Consider the following 18,032-nt stretch of genomic DNA (forward strand, 5'->3'; position numbering starts at 1 on the left):
GCACCCCGCCCCCCACAGCCACCACTCTTAAATCCACCCAGCCTGCTCTGACTGGTGATGTTTTGGGGCACAATGGGCTGTTTCTGTCAGTTTTGGATTCAGCAGGAACCATCTGTGACTGGTCCAGGGCAGTACCTGGCCTACTCTGCCACCCCTGCTACCCAAAACTGCCGGTGACGTTCACAACACTCGAATGCATCCAGAGTGTCTCTTCTGAAAGGAACAGTTGCCACCTGCTTGTCATGTTGTAATTCGGTGGCATTTGTTTCCACCAAAATTAAGAATTAGAGCTCTGATAATAAGGATGAAAGTTGCTTCAATCATGAAATAATTTGTTTTTATCCTTTTCCAAAGCTGCTTTAGGAGATTATATACAAAAGAAACCTGTGTTCACAAAACCAAGCTTTTCTAACACAGCTGTGACTTTTGTAGGTTTTTTAGGTCTTTTCACCAAACCATTCAGTTTGTTATACAATTTGAGTAAAAATGGCTTGTGGTGAAGGGGGGAATCCATCAAGAAAGTTCTGTAGACCCTTCTGAATTAACCTATGAAAATCATCTGTTTAGGGTACAATGACAGGCAGGTCCATATGAACAAAGATTAAAAGAAATGTTTTAAACATGCCTGAAAGATACTAAAGTTTGCAAAAGGAACCTAGGTGTCCTTATCTCCCACCTTGGCAGAACCTGACTTTGCACATTTAACTTCAGCAACTTTTGCATGCCATTTTCTGTATTTCTGACACCATAAAAACCTCGCCTCATAACAACATCCTCACACTGTGTGAGCTGCCAATTACTTCTGACGCTAGAACTTCTTGCACTATAAACAAAAATCTTCCCTGTAAGCTAGGGAAACAGTAACTACTTCATTAATAAATTTATCTCTATTTTAAAGAAGAAATATTGTGATCTCGTCTAGAAATATGACCTTTGACATACTTAGCAAAGAGAAGAAAAGAGAATCGCCTGCATGTTTTAAGACATGGCAAGTCAGGCTTTGCATCACAAGTTTAAAAACCAAGTTTTTAAACTAATATTCACAACTGCTGATATTAGATACCATGTTAGTACACAGCAGATACTACATACTTAATGGTGGTAACGATTTTGTGTCTTACCGGTTTCTCTGCTGAAGGGATATTAAATATTCATCATGTTTTTCATCAAAGTCAGTCAACATGTCCTTAACATAAAGCTGAAATGAGAATATAAATGTCACACTGACGTATTACTACAGAGTATTACTGGTTTTGCACCCCCAATAGACAAGAATGCTATTAACTGAAAACGGTTCCTCACTCAGCAAGCGTAAAACTGTCAGTGTAGTAAATAAAGTTCCTGAAGAACAGAGGAAACGATACTTGTTGTACTTATTTTTCAGAACCCTTCACAATCTACTGAAGAGCCTAAAATACTAAAAATGGAAGGCATATACTATAATGAGTTTATAATCCAGGGACTGGCAAGCAAGTCAGTTCCATGGCATAAACTGAAAGGGCCATGCCCAAAGCCCAGCTGCAGGATGATACCCCTGAATGGGTACCACTCAGGAGGCCAGTTAATTCTAGAAGTTATTTACTGCAGAGGCTGGATACATTTCAAGCATTTAATTAAACATTCTACCTTGCTTGCCTCTCAGGAAACACAAACTTTTCCAGCAATTCCCACCATGCATCCCAGAGCTGCTGCTGCAAGCTGTGGCAGAGTGCCCTCTCGTACGCTCAGAAGTTTAAGCTTGCCACCAAAACACTTCATTTAGTTCTGCACCAAGAGAAGAAACCCCCTGTGTTGTCTCTCACCGACTGCAGAGTATCTCTGCTACAACACTGCCCCTTCCCGCGCCCTCGCTGAGGTAACGCCGCGCCGGGGCTGCGCCGACCGCTCTCCCCAGCGACAGAGCGGGGCCGCCCCTCCCGCGCTTCGCCTCCGCAGCGCCGGCAGACAGCGGGCTCAGGAGGCATCCGGGAGCAGAGCCCCGGCCAGGGACATCGCGCCGAGAGCAGGCCGCGCCGGGCCCGGGCCGCGGCCCTGTTTGCGCGTTTCCTTGGTTACCGTCGGGGCGGTGACGCCACTTCCGGCGCGCCGGGCGGTGGCAGCGGGACGATGGAGGCGCTGTGGGCGCTGCTGGACGAGGTGGCCCTGGAGGGGCTGGACGGGATCACGCCGGGCGCGCTGTGGCACCGCCTGGGCGCGCGCGCGCCGCCCTTCCCGCTGCCGCTGGAGCCCGCCACGCGGCAGCTGCTGTGGGCCGCGCTCAGCGCCCAGCCCGGCCTGCGCTTCTACCTGCTGCCGCGCGCGCGCCCGCCGCTCCGCCTGCACGACCGGTGAGGGGGCCGCGCCCGCCCCGCCCCATGCTTCCCTGCCCGCAGCTGCCCGGGGCGGGACACGACTCCTTCCTCAGCACGGGGGGGTCCTGGTTCCTCAGCGGGGACACCCCAGGCCCGGCCCCGCAGCCGCCCCTCCCCGGCCTCTGGAGCTGTTCCGGCTGCGCTGGCAGAGCAGCGAGGCGGCTGCCTGGCGGCGCCGAGGCGGGGCGAGGTTCTGGTCTGTCGTTTCGAGAGCCATGTGGGAGTCCTGTGTGGGTTTCCCTCCTCATGTGCGAGCAGAGTTTGGGCGTCCCGGTTCCTCGGGGGGGATGCACCTGTTCACAGAATCACGGAATGGTCGGGGTTGGCAGGGACCTCTGTGGGTCACCCAGCCTAACCCCCTGCCGAAGCAGGGTCACCCAGAGCAGGCTGCACAGGACCTTGCCCAGGTGGGTCTTGAATATCTCCAGACAAGGAGACTCCACAGCCTCCCTGGGCAGCCTGTTCCAGGGCTCTGTCACCCTCAGAGGGAAGAAGTTCTTCCTCATGTTCAGCTGGAACTGCCTCTGCTTCAGTTTGTGCCCTGCTGTTTTGCTTGTCTGTAAACTAGCACTTATACGCGTTCGTTTTGTTCCCACTGCTTCAACATCCTTCTGTTTTTGAAGATCAAGTAAAGTATTCCCCTCCTCTTGCCTCCTGTACTCTGCATGCCAAGAGGGTTGGGTCACACTCGAGGAGCACGGCTCTGCTCTTCGTGTTCTTCCAGTTTCGAGGTTTCAACCCAGTTTCATTTTTTCAAGATACTCGGTAGAGGTATTGGTATTGTTTGTGACGATCTTGTATTTCGGTTCCAAACCCCCCTTGCTTGGTTAAATGTTGGCTCTCTGCTTTTATTTCAGATACGAAGAAATAGACCTTGAGACAGGAATACTGGAAACCAAAAGAGATCCTCTCCCTTCAGACGATATTTATCCTGTCCACATGGTTTTGGATAATAAAGATGGCATACAAGGTTCCTGCCAGTATTTTAAAGAGAGAATAGATATCACTGATGAAATAAGGATGAAGGATTTGCAGCCGTGTTATACTTACGTAGAAGCTGTTGAAAAGTGAGTGAAATCCTTATATCTGGCATTAAAGGAGTTTTAACTGAAGTCTTAAAATTTAGTCCTCACTCGGTTTATGCAGATGATACCAAGAATGGTGTTGGTGGGGAGAAAGTGATTGATCAGCTGGCTTTTATGTGTGGGGAGAAAGTGATTGATCTGTCTGGTTTTTGTGGAACTAATAATATTTTACTACTTTCCCGTCTGTTTCTCAGATGGGGAGAGCAACTAGTCATTGTTGCTTCCCAAGACCAGCGTTACAGAGCTTTGATAGGCTGGGAGGGGGACCCTGACTTAAAGCTCCCTGACTTCTCCTACTGCATATTGGAGCGTTTGGGTCGTGCTAGGTGGCAAGGAGAGCTTCAGAGGGACCTTCACAGCGGGGCTTTCAAGTAAGTTTGTATCTTGCTGTATGAATTAAATTGAAGCTGATAAGTTTCCACTGGTTACAAAGTTCTGTCCAAGTGTTCCTGTATATTGATTTAAAGTCCTGTCTGTACTGGTAGTTCCTCATCCTTACTACCAGGAGCACTTGGTTCTTGGAGCCTGTGTTGCTAGAATTGTATTGGTCTCTTCCTTGGGTTTGTTACGCTTCCTGATGTTTGCTCATGGAACCAGAGATTGTCTACGGGGTCAGTATGCAGGCTTCTAATTTGTGGAAGTTGTTGCTTTCTCTAAATCAGGTTTTTCTTCAGATTTGGGATGGAAGGGTGATTCTCATTTCCTTTTCTAAACTGCTGAGTAAGCATGTGTTCCTGCCCAAGTTCTGAAGAGATTCTTGGATGCCCACCTTTTGTCCCCAGCATTTGCCCTGTGTACCATCTTTCTCTACTTGACCAGAATGGAAGCCTGCGTTACCGGCTTCTAACCTAGACTGTGATTTTGTTGGTGGAGGAGCATCGCACAGCCTTGGGGTGAACACTGGTTTTGTGCTGGAGGATATTAGTATTGCTGTTGAGGATTCACTGTTTCTGGGAGATGAAGCACGTGTGGCTTGCAAATCACACCAGCCTTGTTTTTTGCCACCCAAGCAGCCCTTTCAGGCAACTAAGATGATGGGGGTGGGAGGGAAATCTGCAGTGGCCTGAGTCAGCTTGCCAAGGAGTAGTGAGATAAATACCAGAGCCATCACAAGGAGGGCAGGGAGTGTATGGTAGTAGGAGTTAGAAAGGGAGGAGGGAGAAAGAGGGCAGGGGGATATAATACTGGTTCAGCTGTCTCATCAAACCATGTCATAACACGCTGATTGTGCATAAAGATTGTAAGTTAAGATCAGAGGTATTTCTGTTTAATTGGATTAACTATGAAAATCAATTTCATATATTATTTTAATTTTGGCACTTCCTAATTTTGAGATTGTCACTTTGAAAATTAATATAATGTATGTCACTACGACCACAGGTAATTTAGGTGAGGCGTGGTGGGATACTGGATAGTTAGAATTTGTTTACAGAAGTTCCAATGCCTATAGTATCTTGCCATATTTTTTCTTTTTTTTTTTTTTCAGAGTGGATGCTGGAAAAATGCATTATCACCGAAGAGTATTGGACAGAAATGGTCTCATAACAATGCAGTCCCATGTCATAAGACTACCAAGTGGAGCACAGCAACACTCAATTCTTCTACTTCTGACTCGCTTTCATGTTGATAGGTGTGTGCCACTCAGATGTTTTGAAGAACTCCTGGGTAGACTGTAACCTTGTACTATGATGAAAGTTTGCTCTGTTGTCACAGAACCGTCAAAGTTTCTTAGTACTGACTTTTTGCAATTTCTTTACTAACTCCTCTTCTGAATGCTGGACAGTTTAAAACGAACTTGTGTTGTAGCTATAAGCAACAGGGTATTCTAGTGCCTATCACCTGCCTGCGTGAGCCCAACTCTTCTTACTATAGCACTAGTCAGTCTGTTAATTTTGAGTGTTCTCGCTTCCAACACATTAGATTTTTTGTTTTCCTATCTCATTTGTGATTAGAACTTGTGCTTCTGTGGATTGCCAATGAAGTAACAGCCTGGGCTTAGTCACCGTTCCCTCGGTTGGGGTCTCCTCTTAGTGACAAATTCTCTCATGTGCTATTCACAGAAGGAAAAGAAAACTGTAATTCCTAAACCACTCTGAGAACACTTCAGCATACTTTCTCTAGTGACTGACATTTTGTAAAGGTACCACTCATGTTTATGAAGTTATGTGCATGCTTACATCTAAAATAATTTTCTTTTCTTGGTTAGGAGGAGCAAATATGACATTCTGATGGAGAAACTCTCAAGTATGCTATGTGCTCGTTCAAACCAGATGGAAACATTAGGAAGCTTGAGGGAGGAACTGGTGAGATTCATTACTCTCTCAGATTCTCACTCACATGGAATCTAGATGATTAGTATCAAAGGCAGTAATTCATACTGTCCATTTTTGAAATTTGCACAATATTTTGGGGTAAGATGTCAAAAGAAGGATCTTAAAAACCCACTAAATCAAGTTACTCTTGCTGTTTGTCATAAGGAAGGAGTTCTGTTCGATCCACAGTTTCAGAAAAGTTTTGTCGATGGATATCATCATGCAATTCTTGCTTACACAGTGCTGCTGCTGGTTGCTGCTGCTTGTTTGGACGGTAGAGTTGGAGGGATAGAACACGCTCCAGAAGCAATTCATGCTCTGCCTGTTGTCTGCACTAGCAGGCTTTTAAGATCCTTCTTTGATATCTTACCCCAAAATACTGTGTAAGAACAGGCAACATGAATGTCTTTGATACTAATCAGCTGCAAGTGAGACTTTTGGGCTACAATGACTTTTGCCGTTTCTCTTTGCATCAGGGTCTTTGCGAGAGAACTTTCAAACGTCTCTATCAATATATGATCAATGCTGGCTTAGCCAAGGTAATATCTGTCCCGTTACAAGATGTACACCCCAGTGGAGGACCCTACAAGACAAAGAAAGGTAACTAAAACCATATTTTTGCTTTCTTTTTGTGTAATTACATTGATGCTTTTTTTATCTATAAGCTTCAAATTTTAAATTTTTAGACGTGTAAGTGAAAATCTATCTATGCAATTATGTGGAGAAATGTGTTAATAGAGTGAGAACACTGCAGCCCGCTTGAATTAAGCTTTTGTTCCAGGTTTTTAGGAAATGGATGCAGGCAAATTTGTTGTATACCAGTGTAAGCTGTTTCAGTGGATTGTGACTCCTAATAAGACTGCTGAAGCCAGTACAGAGGGTAGAGACAAAGAGCAGTCTGCTGACCTTTCAGGTTAAAGTTGAATGACAAGTCCATAAACTTGACGAAAATACATAAAAAGTTATATAAACCAAAAAATACCATTACAAAATAAGCTAGAGCAACAGACCATTTTAGTTACAACTTCTGCTGAAAGTCATGAGAATGCAAACTTTCTCTGGAAAGTTTCATACCATAAGATGTAAGTAAGCTTATACAGAAGTACCTTGGAATTCTTTAAGAAAGAAAGATTGCCAACAACTACTGTTCAAAAAAGCCGTCATCTACTGAGGGATAGTTTCATGCATAACCAGCTTTGAATTCAAAGTTAATAGGTTTGCAGGAACTGCTGAGAACTTCCAAACATGTAGTGGAAAGGCAAGGAAAGGCAGAACTGCATGAAGAAAGGGAACAAAAGAAAGCAACTCAGGCGCACTCGGAAGAACATGCAGATCAAACTTGCGTGGGGGAAAAAACTGTGAGAAGTAATAATCGAAAGTATGAGGAAGGATAGTGTCACCAATGAAATTAATGAATTGCTTTAAGAAATCTAAACCAAATCTTTAATCAGAGGAAATCATAAGAGGCAGATTTGCAGGGGTTAAAAAGAAAATAGTTCTAAAATATGAATAGAGTGTTTTTTCAGAGATGTAGTGAACTGTTGTTGTAAAAATTAAAAAACCTAAATCTGATATGAAGTAAATACAGCAAATTATATAGTCTTTGTGAATAGGAGCGTTCATAAAGGAAGAAGTGAAAGAGCTAAGAAAACCTGAGAACTTCAGGAAGACAAAAGTGAATGCCAGTGACATGGAGTTGGATTGAGGTCCCTGATAAGACAACAAATTCGTTCAAATCTTCTAAGTCCAGGGGAAGGAAATCTCTCTGTAGGGAAATTGTTTTATGAACAAAAAGAAGCAACGGCCAAAAGTAGATACAGCATCTAGCGTGGTTCAGAGGGAAATCTCCCACGTTGTACTGAATAGATAAGGGAGTGATTGAATGAGTTCACTTGTCATGAAATATACAGGTCCACCTCCTTCCCATAGGAACAGCAGAGGGAGTTTTACATGGAACAATTCATTTAAGTTCACAGTTTCAAGAAAGCAGTGGACATCCTCAAAAATATTCTCATATATATCAGTATACAATAAAATACATGGCAAAAATTATCATCAAATTTTTGCAAAATACGTGTTGTACATAGTTAATGTCTTTCCGGTTTGAGGACGTGTCTCAGCATACAGTGGCTCGTGTGACAGGGATACCTTTAGTCACACTGTTTAGCAATGTCATTGACAGAGACCTGGATTCTCTCTTACGCTGTCTTTGAGTAGTATTGCCCCAGGTTATATTTGTTTATACCTCCTCATACTGACTTAAGTTGCAGACATGATCTAATGAGCAGAAGACATTTGCAAATAAAACCCAAAACACTAGATAGTGTTCCTAAGAGACAGAGTTTATAATCAGTAATAAAAACATCCAACTTCCAATTAAAGTATTTACATAGAAGACAAGAAAATACAAGTCCATTTATAAACTTGATGGCAACCCACAAGGCAGTAGATATTTCATGTTTTATCGGAGATCGGCACAATGGCAACTGTGTTTACTATGGAAGTTTGTTATGAAAAGCATCACCTAGTGAATCTTTCTTGAATGGTAGTTCCATCTTACGGACGTAAAAGCTGAAAATCCACAGAAATGCCTTAAAAAACACTAAGTATTAAATGAGGATGAATTAATAATAGCTGATTTTCATCCGAGATCAAGATCGTTTAATCTCTAGAGTTATACAGGAAAGCAGTTAGAAATATGTGGGACACACTGAGGATGAAGCCAGAGCATCTGCTATGGGAAGCACGTTATTGGGCAGCAGGAGCTACAGTAAGAGGAAATGGGTGGGGTTTGTGGGGTTTTTTGCCCCCAAAAGCTGCTTCAAGTGAAAATTAATGGGCTGTAGAAATACAGAGGATGTGATAACAGTGCCTGCAGCCCTACCAAAATGTCAGCACTTAATCGCTATCCTAAGCAGTATCTTAGGATACTGGCAGGGAAAGGATTCAGACTGGGGAAAAATAATGGAATCGTCTGGCCTGGAGCTCAGTCACGTGGTTAAGTTACTGTGGATTAACTTGATGTCAGCTAGGCTCAGTAACTGATCATATATATACACTTGATAAAATTAATCAGCTGAAACCTTAAGGGCTTCAGCTAAAGATTTCACCAGGCGTTTTTCCCAGCAGGGCTGTACCAGAGGAGTAGAGATGGCTGTAGATGTTCCCACCCACTGCTGCAGGACGCATTGGCTACTTCTGCAGTAGCTGCTGAATCACTGCAACTTGAAAAGCTGGCAGTGCACAGCAAGCTAGTGTTAGCTTACCACCGGTCTCTTAAATTGTTCAGCAGGAGCTAGATGATAGTGGTGGTAGTAGGTTATCCTTACAGCAGGGAGCAGGATCACTACAGCTCTCATGAAGTCATCTGTCCCCACTCTTCTGTGAGATCCCAGAAGTGTAAAGTAGGTGCAGAGTTACTACAGCACAGCCAGTGCACAGCAACATGTTAAGATGTGGAATTCAATCGTGTATGAGATTCTTGTGGCTGATGGGCAGCAGTGTGTTCTGTCCTAGTATACAACAACCTTAGATTTTGTGTCTCCGTTTCCATTGCTTATAATTATAGTGCACTATATGTGTTAACAAACGTAGCCATTCCCTAGGTGCAGAGTATAGGTGAGGACTTTGGACAAGAAACCTAGAAGCTCAGCTGCTGATACATGGTTGCACGTAAAGCTTCCATAATATAACTTGCATCCTGTGTTGCGGAATCACCTCTCCTCAAAGTGCTGTTGGGACTGTGCAACATAGCTGTACATTTTAGTTATGCTGCAAGAGCTTACTGGATGGGGCAGGACTCTTCTACTTGATCGTTTTCTTCAGGATACTGGTTGCTTGGTGGATGCTTCCTCTAACATGCATGCGTACAAGTATGAAGATGGTGCTAGGACATATGATAAACTGACAGTGCTTTTAGGTCCTGGGATTTTTAAATATTGGGAACCTGCAGCAGCACTTGATAGGGCCCACCAACTGGTATCCACTTTGATCACTTGCTAAGGAAAGGCCATCCTGTGTTAAGGAACAAGTTTGCAGCCGTGTAGGGTATTGTACGAGTTCTGTATCTTCAAATGTACAGTTTTCCTTCATGATGTGACTTTCATTTATAGAAAATGAAAAATGCTTTGGGTCTGTAGAAAAAAAAGAAGGGTTTTATACCCAGTGAGTGATCTCACAGTCAGGTATGTGTTCTGAAGATCTAATACAGTGGACCAGCACTTAATCCTTTCATGGATTTATTTGTGCTGTTGAAGTTTCTCCTGTTATTGCAGTATTTTCCATTCAGCTCATAAATCTTTGTATTGGGCAGTCCTAAGGTTGACACAGACATGAAGATTTGGGGCACCTCAAACATCAGCTAGTCAGTATTTTGACAGATTCATATATAGGGAAAAGTTGTTGCAAACCTTTGCTAGAAGTAAACAGTCATCTTTGTTCGTTTGGTCCCCATTGCAGTACGACTGCTTCATGCTGCTGAAAGACATAAAATGGTTTAAACAAGCGCACAGCCCCTGCATTTTGTTAAGAGTTGTTACTAACATTCATGTTCACAGGAACTGATGTCATGGTCCGTTGCCTTAAATTACTAAAGGAATTTCGTAAGAAAATGGAAGATTATCATGATGATGATGATGAAGAGATCATCACAAAAGCTGTGCAGCCTGTGGATATTGTTTGCGAAAGGGATATGCTCACCCAGGCTTATGAGCTAAGTAGGTGATGTAGTAAGACATGCTAAAGATTTTTACTATTGCCTTCTTACTCCTCATATGTATAAACGAAAGGTATATGTTGTGGGGGTTTTTAAGTTCTGATTGCTTTTTATGTATTGGAAAGTGTCGGTCTTTCATGGGAAAGATGAGCTTTATGTTCAGATTAGACTGGAGCTATAGGTGCTGCCACCTGTTAGCCCTCCCTGGAAGCTTATCAGCTATTCAATACCACCCAAATAAAACAGCATGGGAGAAACAGGATGTTGTGGTGGTGATGAAAAAAAGTGATGAAGAAAACAGTGTTTCTTCTTCTAGCTCTTTTCCTGTCACAATGGGGAAATTAATATCTAACTGCAGAACGCTGTCAGGGGAAAAATTCACCCCTACTTCTAGTCTGAGGCTGTCGCCTTCAAACCTCATTCTACTGGGGCACTGCTTCGTGTAAAATTGTGTTTCATGACAGCAGTTGACTGTATATTGTATATGTCTGTGAAAATGTCTTTAGTTATTAGTGGGGAATGTCAAATTTTATATTCTGGCATATACAGTTATTCAGAGCAAATATGAATGTATATAAAATATATGTGTATATAATTCAGTCAGATTATTTTCCTGAGGTATTTTCTGGCTTTCCTTTCTGAAACAGTTGAAAGTAGGGGAACCAAAGGTATTTCTCAGGCAGAAATTCGCTTGGCTATGAACGTGGGGAAGCTAGAAGCAAGGATGCTCTGTCGTCTTCTGGAGAGGTACAAAGTTGTCAAGGTAAGGTTAAAATAAGTTAATTTAGATACTTATTGAAACTGGAGGTACAGTTGTGGTTACTGTGGTAATAGAACATTGTTAACCTCAGACAATAGAACCAGCAGTGATTTGAGACTTGACAGTGAAAGAGTCATGGTAAGATTGAAAAGAATATGACTTCAGTTGAGGAAAAGGTATAGAAGACAAATGTTCAAAAAGTATTAAGATTTTAACCTACTGTAATCTGAGGACTAGGCCTAGCTGTTGGAATGTAACATATCTGCTCTTCTAGCATACCTTTTCTTTGTTGTTCCCTGGTTAGCTGCCTTGACATTTAATAATTTGTTGACCCGGACGTACAAGTATTCTACGCTGGTTTGTGACTGGGTGCTTAAGTAATAAAGGTCAGGGGGAAAAATACACATAGCCCCCTATTTTCTGTCTGTATCAAGCGCACATTCTGGTGATCCACACGAGCTGGTGGGGTTCTGCTGGACACCACAGTATTCCAGAGAAATGTTCTCAGCACCGAGATGTAGGTCTGCATTCCAAAAAGAGACGAGGCAGAGAAACTGCCCTCAACCCTGCTTCACCTGGCCTCAGCAAGTTACCTAGGTCATTCACTGTAATCAGTGGTAACCCAAGTGACCTGGCGGCTGGTCCTTTATGGAGATGAACATAACGTCTCTCAACTCAAAATAGCCATTTTGCTTAATGTTTGACTATAAGACAACTTCTATTTTGCAAGATCCTCTACTGAAGGATCTTGTCGGAGAGGCTCTGTACGTTTAAAATCATTCATCTACCTGTCTTTCGAAAATACCAGTAAACTGTGGAAGAAAACAGTTGCTTTTTTAGAGGTTATGGTGATTAAACTCCTTATTTCCAGATATTTCAATTTTTTCTTTTCAACAAAACGAACAAATTCAGCTGTCATTTCTCTGATGCACCCACCTGCCCCTTTTCACAAAGGCAGGATAATTGCCATCTTCCCTCAGCAGAGAATTTGTTACTGAGATCTTGTCATCTGGTAAAAAGTTCTGTAGAATTAAAAGCAAACAAACTATATAAACCATTGGAATATCTAAACATACTTTTTAGTAACTGAGCTGGGAAGATGAAATCTTCCTAGCTAAGTGTTGGAGTTTCTGGATACATGAAAGCACCTGTTGTGGTGGCCAGGGCAACAGCAGTTCCGCTTAAGTCTGATTCATTCTGGTAACTTCTGTATTGCAGCTATTTCACAGAAATTTTTTTCTGAAAAAAATTGGTTTTCAGTCTGAATACATACAGTTTGTTCTCCCTTAGACTTTTCTACATCCCACGTACTGTAGGCATTTCATTCCAGCATGCAGGTAATGCAGATTTATTTATTTTTCAAGCATGGTATGTCTTTTGATTTCTATATATTAAGGTTAGTCAACATTTTTGTTATTTAGAAAAAAAGGAGAATAACATGGTGTCTTTTGATGTGAGGGAAGAACAGTTAAAAAATTTTCCCACTGTTGATGTTGGAGAACAGTCTGCAAGAATGGAGAAATAAGGTGGTGAAATAACGTTCCATTATTTCCTTAGGGTTTTATGGAGGATGAAGGTCGGCAAAGGACAACAAAGTACATCTCGTACACTTTTGCAGAGGAGAGTGATTTAAACCGTCAGTTTGAGAGAGAGAAGGCTAGGAGCGAGCAGTTAGCTACAGTTACTTTGGCTCTAGTGCCAGAAGATTCCCCGCCTGTGGAAGATGTGTCTCCTGGAGAAGATGATACTTTGGTCTCAGAGTCTGACAATGAAGAGGAAGGGAAAGATGGCAAGAAGAGAAAAAAAGGTCGAAAGGCCAACTCTGGTTCTCTGTTGAAATTAAGTTTCCAAGATGATAATACCCGTCAGCCAACACCAGCTAAAGGTAGATCATGATTTTGAAATGTGGAGAGCACCCTACATTTTTCTTATGGATCCTTTTATTAAAGAAAAAAATAATATGCTGTTAGCTTCCATTAAAGTTTTTGGTCATATATTTATTTTTACATTATTTGATTATTTCCATGCTTTTTTGATGTTCTCTTCCCTCAAAAATTGTTATGTGTTGGAATACTGTAAATGTGGTAATCTCTGGAGATTCTCAGAGCTGAAGTGTGCTCAGGTGTCTGTGTGCTAATCACTAGTGTGTCACTAATCACTGAGAAGATAATCTGCTTCTCCTTACCCCTGTGGCATTTCTCCCCTTTTCCCCGTGCAGATGAACTGGGCTCACACACCTTGCTACTTGGATATTCAGTTATTTTTCTGGTGGCTTGAAGAGCTGAAATGGTTCTGCAGAGTCAGACAAATTCCCAGACCGTTGCAGGGAAGGAGGCAGGACTGTGTGGCTAAAAACGAGCATAATGGGGAGCCCTTGGTAGCTAGCAGTCAGGGTGGCGTAAGCTGCTGAGACAAACAGCATCCTTGGCTAAATTCCATATCTGCCTTAGATATTCTATGATGAACTGGCAAGGTATCTGTCATGGACTTCTTTTTTCAAAATATCTTACAGCTCAGGCTGTGCCCATCAGAGCGCACCATTTTGGTAGAGCTTTAGCTTTTAAAGTCCTAGAAGACTTCAGAAGGGATTTGAACACACTTTGTATTTCTTGAAATATTTCATTTCTTCCTCACTAAGGAAATAGGCGGGCTGTGCCTCTCATTAAAACGCACCATTTCATTCCATTGGATCTGTAAATGTCACCTAAGGTATGGGAAATAGCACAGGAGCTGACAGACCAGCCAGTTCACGTTTTTTTAATTGAAATGTATAAAAATTCTTCCCCTTTTAGCAGTGGTTTTTTCAGTTGGAAATGTCTGGTATTGAGCCTTAGAGTCTGTGTAAAATATATTTGTTCATGTACTGATTCAAACCTTTGAGTGGGATGAGTTTACATAGAGTAATACTGACTTCTCGTCTGAGACCAGATAAGATGGTGTAACTAACTACTGTCAGGCAGCAGTAGGTTTGGGATGACTGAACCCACAGCCTTATTCACCTAAGCATATTGTAACAAAAATGTTGTGTCTCTTGAAGCTAATTGCTTCATCTTTCTCTTTAGTTACTTGGAAAATCTTAATGTGAAAGCTAATAGCCTTCTGGGGACATTTCAAAGAACATAGGTCGGGTTATTTTTTTATTTTAACTATCTGAATGTTCCTGCAAGTTCTCTGATAAACTCCAAGTGAAGAGAGGAGAACAGATCTCCTTTTTTGTGCAGATTATCTTTGGAGTAATACTAAATCCTTGTTCTCATTCTGCTTTGAGTCAGAAAAGTCAGGTTTCTGGCAGAATTTGAGAATCTGTGTGACAGAAACTCTCCTTTCTTCAGACAGCGGTTTCTGGATAAGCTAATCTGGCCCTTCATGGTCTTCTAAGTCTGCCTATGAACAGGCTTCTGCATGGAGTGAATTATTTCATGGCAGGGAGTTCACTTTTTTTTTTTTTAGCTTTGATTTTGGAGGCTGAAAGCAGTCATTCGTGATCAAACCACTGCTTCCAGCTGGGTAGAAGAATATGTGAAAAATGTAGCAGATGCTGTTAAGTACATTTACCTGGGTGGATGGGGGAAGGCCTTCTATAGAGAGAGAAACTGAACATTTACAGGAAGCTGTGAGAGCAGAACAATTACAAGGCTCTTTGCTCTGAAACCAGGCTCAAAGCCAACAGCTGTGAAGTCTCAGGGGAAGAAGCTGCCTTCCTCTCAAATTCTTGAAGTGCCTGATGAGCTCCCAGACAACCTTTCAGGGGAGAGTTCTACTTTGGAAACTCTAAAGCAAGAGTCCAGTCTTTCCACCTGTGCTCATTCCACCGATGAAGATGGGGATGTGCCTGTGGTGGAGGTTAGACTCGAAGACCCTAAGGTAAGATCACGTCTTAAGGTTTTCTTATTGGTACAGCTGTCTGAGCTAAGCTATGTACTTTCACAGCGAGACTTCAAGCTATAGTTTTTTTATTAATTTATGGGATTATTTTGGTTTTTTAAATTTAATTTCAAAGTACATGCATGTTTTGGCTGCATTGTAGTTATAAGTGAAAATTATTCCAGGAGACAGGAAGGTAGATGTCCAAAATACAGTTCTGTATTAGTTCCCTGGTGCTCTCCAGATTCCCTGTGTTGACTTAATACGTGTTATCACTTAATATCTGTCTATGCACAGAAGTGCTGCATATCATCTACTCTGTCTGCTCTAAATCAGGAGGAACAAATGGGCTTCAGCATGAAAGTTGTGAAGCCTCACTGCTGCAGGACGGAGCCTGGGACAAGAAGCCTTTCTGAGAGACAGGCTATGTTGGCTTGGACTCAGCATGATGTTAAGGCAGCTTTCTAGGCCGAAACTCTAAAGTCCTTATGGCTTAGAATGTGTGATGGGCAGAGAAAGTGCATAAATCTCTGCATCTAATTGCACAGAAATCTTAGTTTCTGCCTTGGTTCCCTGCCTGTGAAGGGGAGATAAAAGATAATCCCCATCTGACTAGCTTGTTACAAATAAATACATCGAAGCTCCGAATTCCTCAGATGCTACTGTGTGAGGAACTAACGTTAGGCTGAAGACATTGAATAGTACATGTAAAATTTCTATTTTTTCCATACTGTGCACTAGAAGATGTGTGGCCAGAAGAAGGAAAAACGTTCCAAAGCTACAGCAGTGGAGAGATCTCATGAAACGTACAGGCTGCTGAAGCGCCGAAATCTCATTGTGGAAGCTGTCAGAAACCTCCGGCTAATTGAAAGCTTGTTCACGTGAGTCTGCCTGAAAACAGTCTACCAGGGGCCTGGTGCATTTTGGTAGTAGAAGCACTGCTTTAGCAATGCTGTGTGCTTATTCCCTTGGTGGCTTTTCTTGTCCCTGATGGCACTATATGCTATAATGTTGGAGAGGATGACATACAGAAGGTGTATGGGGTTGCAGTTACACTGAATCTTAAAAATTAGTCAGCTGTTTAGAAGCATTAATAGTTCCCTGCAGATTATTACACAAGTGAATTTTTATACAGTGTATGTCCCATAAATAGAGATTAGAGAACTTTTTTCTTCATTGACAGTATGCCAGTGCTTGGGGCTGCATAGTAAGATATAGCACATATTGCTTGAGGATTCTTTCATCAGCATAAGTTTTATTTCTGCATGGTTTCAAAAATTGTTCATGTTATATTCTGTCATTGACTGTAGAGACTCACATCTTCACGTCATTCAGTCATCACTGGTCACTAGGATTCTAGCAGGGTCCTCAAAGTTTGCTTTTCTTTGCAGTTTTATGTGGTACAGTTAATGTCTTCTCCTGACAGGCCTTGTCTGGACTAAAGATCTTTCCCTGAATGTTACAATGTCTCAGCCTTTGAAGATTCACCTCTAAAGAAAAATGGAGGTCTCCTGGAGCCCTGGCTTCCAAACTGGCAGGACTCTGTTGTCACAAATAGTATTGCCCCATCCATCTTCCGTGTCAGCACAAGATCCTGGCATGTCAATACACACAGGGTTTTCTGCTGTAGGTATTCAGTAAGAAATCGTGGCCTTATTCTCCTCTGGTCTGAGAATTGTGAAACTTCCTGTCACCTAGTTCAGTTGCAGAGTGTTGTAAAATAGCCTTGTCTTCTGGTGCCAGCTTCCTCACTGGTTGATCTAGTTTACATCTAAGTGCAGGCTCAGAAGATATTTCAGGCCTCTGCTGTCCCCTTCAGTGCTGCCAACACATAGCTCACAGGTTCCCTCAGCACCGGTGAAAGTTCTGCCCCCCCCTGGTCTATGCCAAGGAGATTTGCTGGCATTGTCACTCCAATTTTGTTAGTTACCAGGACACGGTAGTCTTTTGAAAAAATTGAAGTCCATGTGTACATTCACTTACTGCCTCATTCCCTTAATACCCTTCCATATCTTTTTCAGAATTGACTCTCCAGGATCGAAAGAGTCAGAAGTAGGGCCTGAGGCATTCATGAAAAAGTGCATGAAAACAGGCTTTAGGAGAGTAGGGCATCAGCGCACTCCTGCAGACTGCTGCAAGGGAAGAAGAGAGCTGGCTTCAAGTGATGGGATGCGTGTATCTGTGTGGTGAATGCACGTGTAGTTTCTGAGCTCTGAATGCCACTAAGTAAACTCTTTCTGACCCAAGCTGAACTGAGCTCACAAGTGCAAATATAAACTGCATGTGCTTAATCACCACTTAAAAAAAAACTGTAGGTTTTCCTGACCTTAGGGAGGCTGGATTTGTAATTGCACTATGGCCATACACAGAGAAATCTGGCATGGAGAGTATGCTGTCACCAGAACAGCAGTCTTCACGTTAAAAGGATAAGCTTGACTACAAAGGAAGTGAAGCTGAAATTCAAAGCTCAGTTACCGGTTATCTGCAGCAAAAGTGAAAAGTGAGCAGTAATTGCTAGAAGTAGGGAGATAGCCATTCACTCCACATCCTCTAACAAACTGCTTAGGCAGTTTGGGTCATTGCTGAGCTTAATGTGCAAGGTATTTTTTGCATCTTTTAGGCTTCAGAAAATGGTCATGGATCAAGAGAAGCAAGAAGGTGTCTCCACTAAATGCTGCAAGAAGTCCATCATACGACTGGTACAGAAGCTTGCGCAGGAAGGACTCCTCAGACTCTATCGTACTATAGTCATTCAAGATGGGATTAGTAAAAAGGTGACTGCAGAAACCTCAGCAGCAGAAACAGCGTTTCTCATAACCTTCAGATTTGTTGAAATGTTTTGGGCCTTTAATTTACTGAAATATATGGATGACTCCACTTTTTGTAGAGGAACCCACATTCGAGCTGCCCAGAAGCCACATGTCCCAAACTAAGCTACTGTGAAAA

General features: G+C 42.5%; 2 protein-coding genes across 4 annotated transcripts in view; one reads left to right on the forward strand and one right to left on the reverse strand.

Annotated features, from left to right (window-relative positions):
* The window catches only part of KATNIP (katanin interacting protein), a 59,560-nt gene extending 57,532 nt beyond the window's left edge, over nucleotides 1-2,028 (reverse strand). For both annotated transcript variants that reach the window (XM_075436290.1, XM_075436289.1), the window contains exons 1-2: nucleotides 1,803-2,028; nucleotides 1,122-1,198 (exon numbers count right to left, since the gene is read on the reverse strand). In XM_075436290.1, the coding sequence (XP_075292405.1) occupies nucleotides 1,122-1,198; nucleotides 1,803-1,964 (239 nt within the window). In that variant the 5' untranslated portion in view covers nucleotides 1,965-2,028. The remainder of the gene's footprint in view (nucleotides 1-1,121; nucleotides 1,199-1,802) is intronic.
* Nucleotides 2,029-2,106: 78 nt separating this feature from the next.
* Nucleotides 2,107-18,032, forward strand: part of GTF3C1 (general transcription factor IIIC subunit 1) — a 42,813-nt gene continuing 26,887 nt past the window's right edge. Inside the window, exons 1-12 of one of the 2 annotated variants that reach the window (XM_075436517.1) lie at nucleotides 2,107-2,327; nucleotides 3,209-3,418; nucleotides 3,631-3,807; nucleotides 4,923-5,066; nucleotides 5,643-5,739; nucleotides 6,225-6,348; nucleotides 10,305-10,463; nucleotides 11,110-11,225; nucleotides 12,780-13,107; nucleotides 14,878-15,086; nucleotides 15,828-15,967; nucleotides 17,707-17,860. In XM_075436517.1, the coding sequence (XP_075292632.1) occupies nucleotides 2,107-2,327; nucleotides 3,209-3,418; nucleotides 3,631-3,807; nucleotides 4,923-5,066; nucleotides 5,643-5,739; nucleotides 6,225-6,348; nucleotides 10,305-10,463; nucleotides 11,110-11,225; nucleotides 12,780-13,107; nucleotides 14,878-15,086; nucleotides 15,828-15,967; nucleotides 17,707-17,860 (2,079 nt within the window). The remainder of the gene's footprint in view (nucleotides 2,328-3,208; nucleotides 3,419-3,630; nucleotides 3,808-4,922; nucleotides 5,067-5,642; nucleotides 5,740-6,224; nucleotides 6,349-10,304; nucleotides 10,464-11,109; nucleotides 11,226-12,779; nucleotides 13,108-14,877; nucleotides 15,087-15,827; nucleotides 15,968-17,706; nucleotides 17,861-18,032) is intronic. The other variant, XM_075436518.1, reaches the window with a different exon arrangement.

Source organism: Opisthocomus hoazin, chromosome 15, assembly GCF_030867145.1.
Source record: "Opisthocomus hoazin isolate bOpiHoa1 chromosome 15, bOpiHoa1.hap1, whole genome shotgun sequence".
In the NCBI taxonomy this organism is placed as follows: Eukaryota; Metazoa; Chordata; class Aves; order Opisthocomiformes; family Opisthocomidae; genus Opisthocomus; species Opisthocomus hoazin.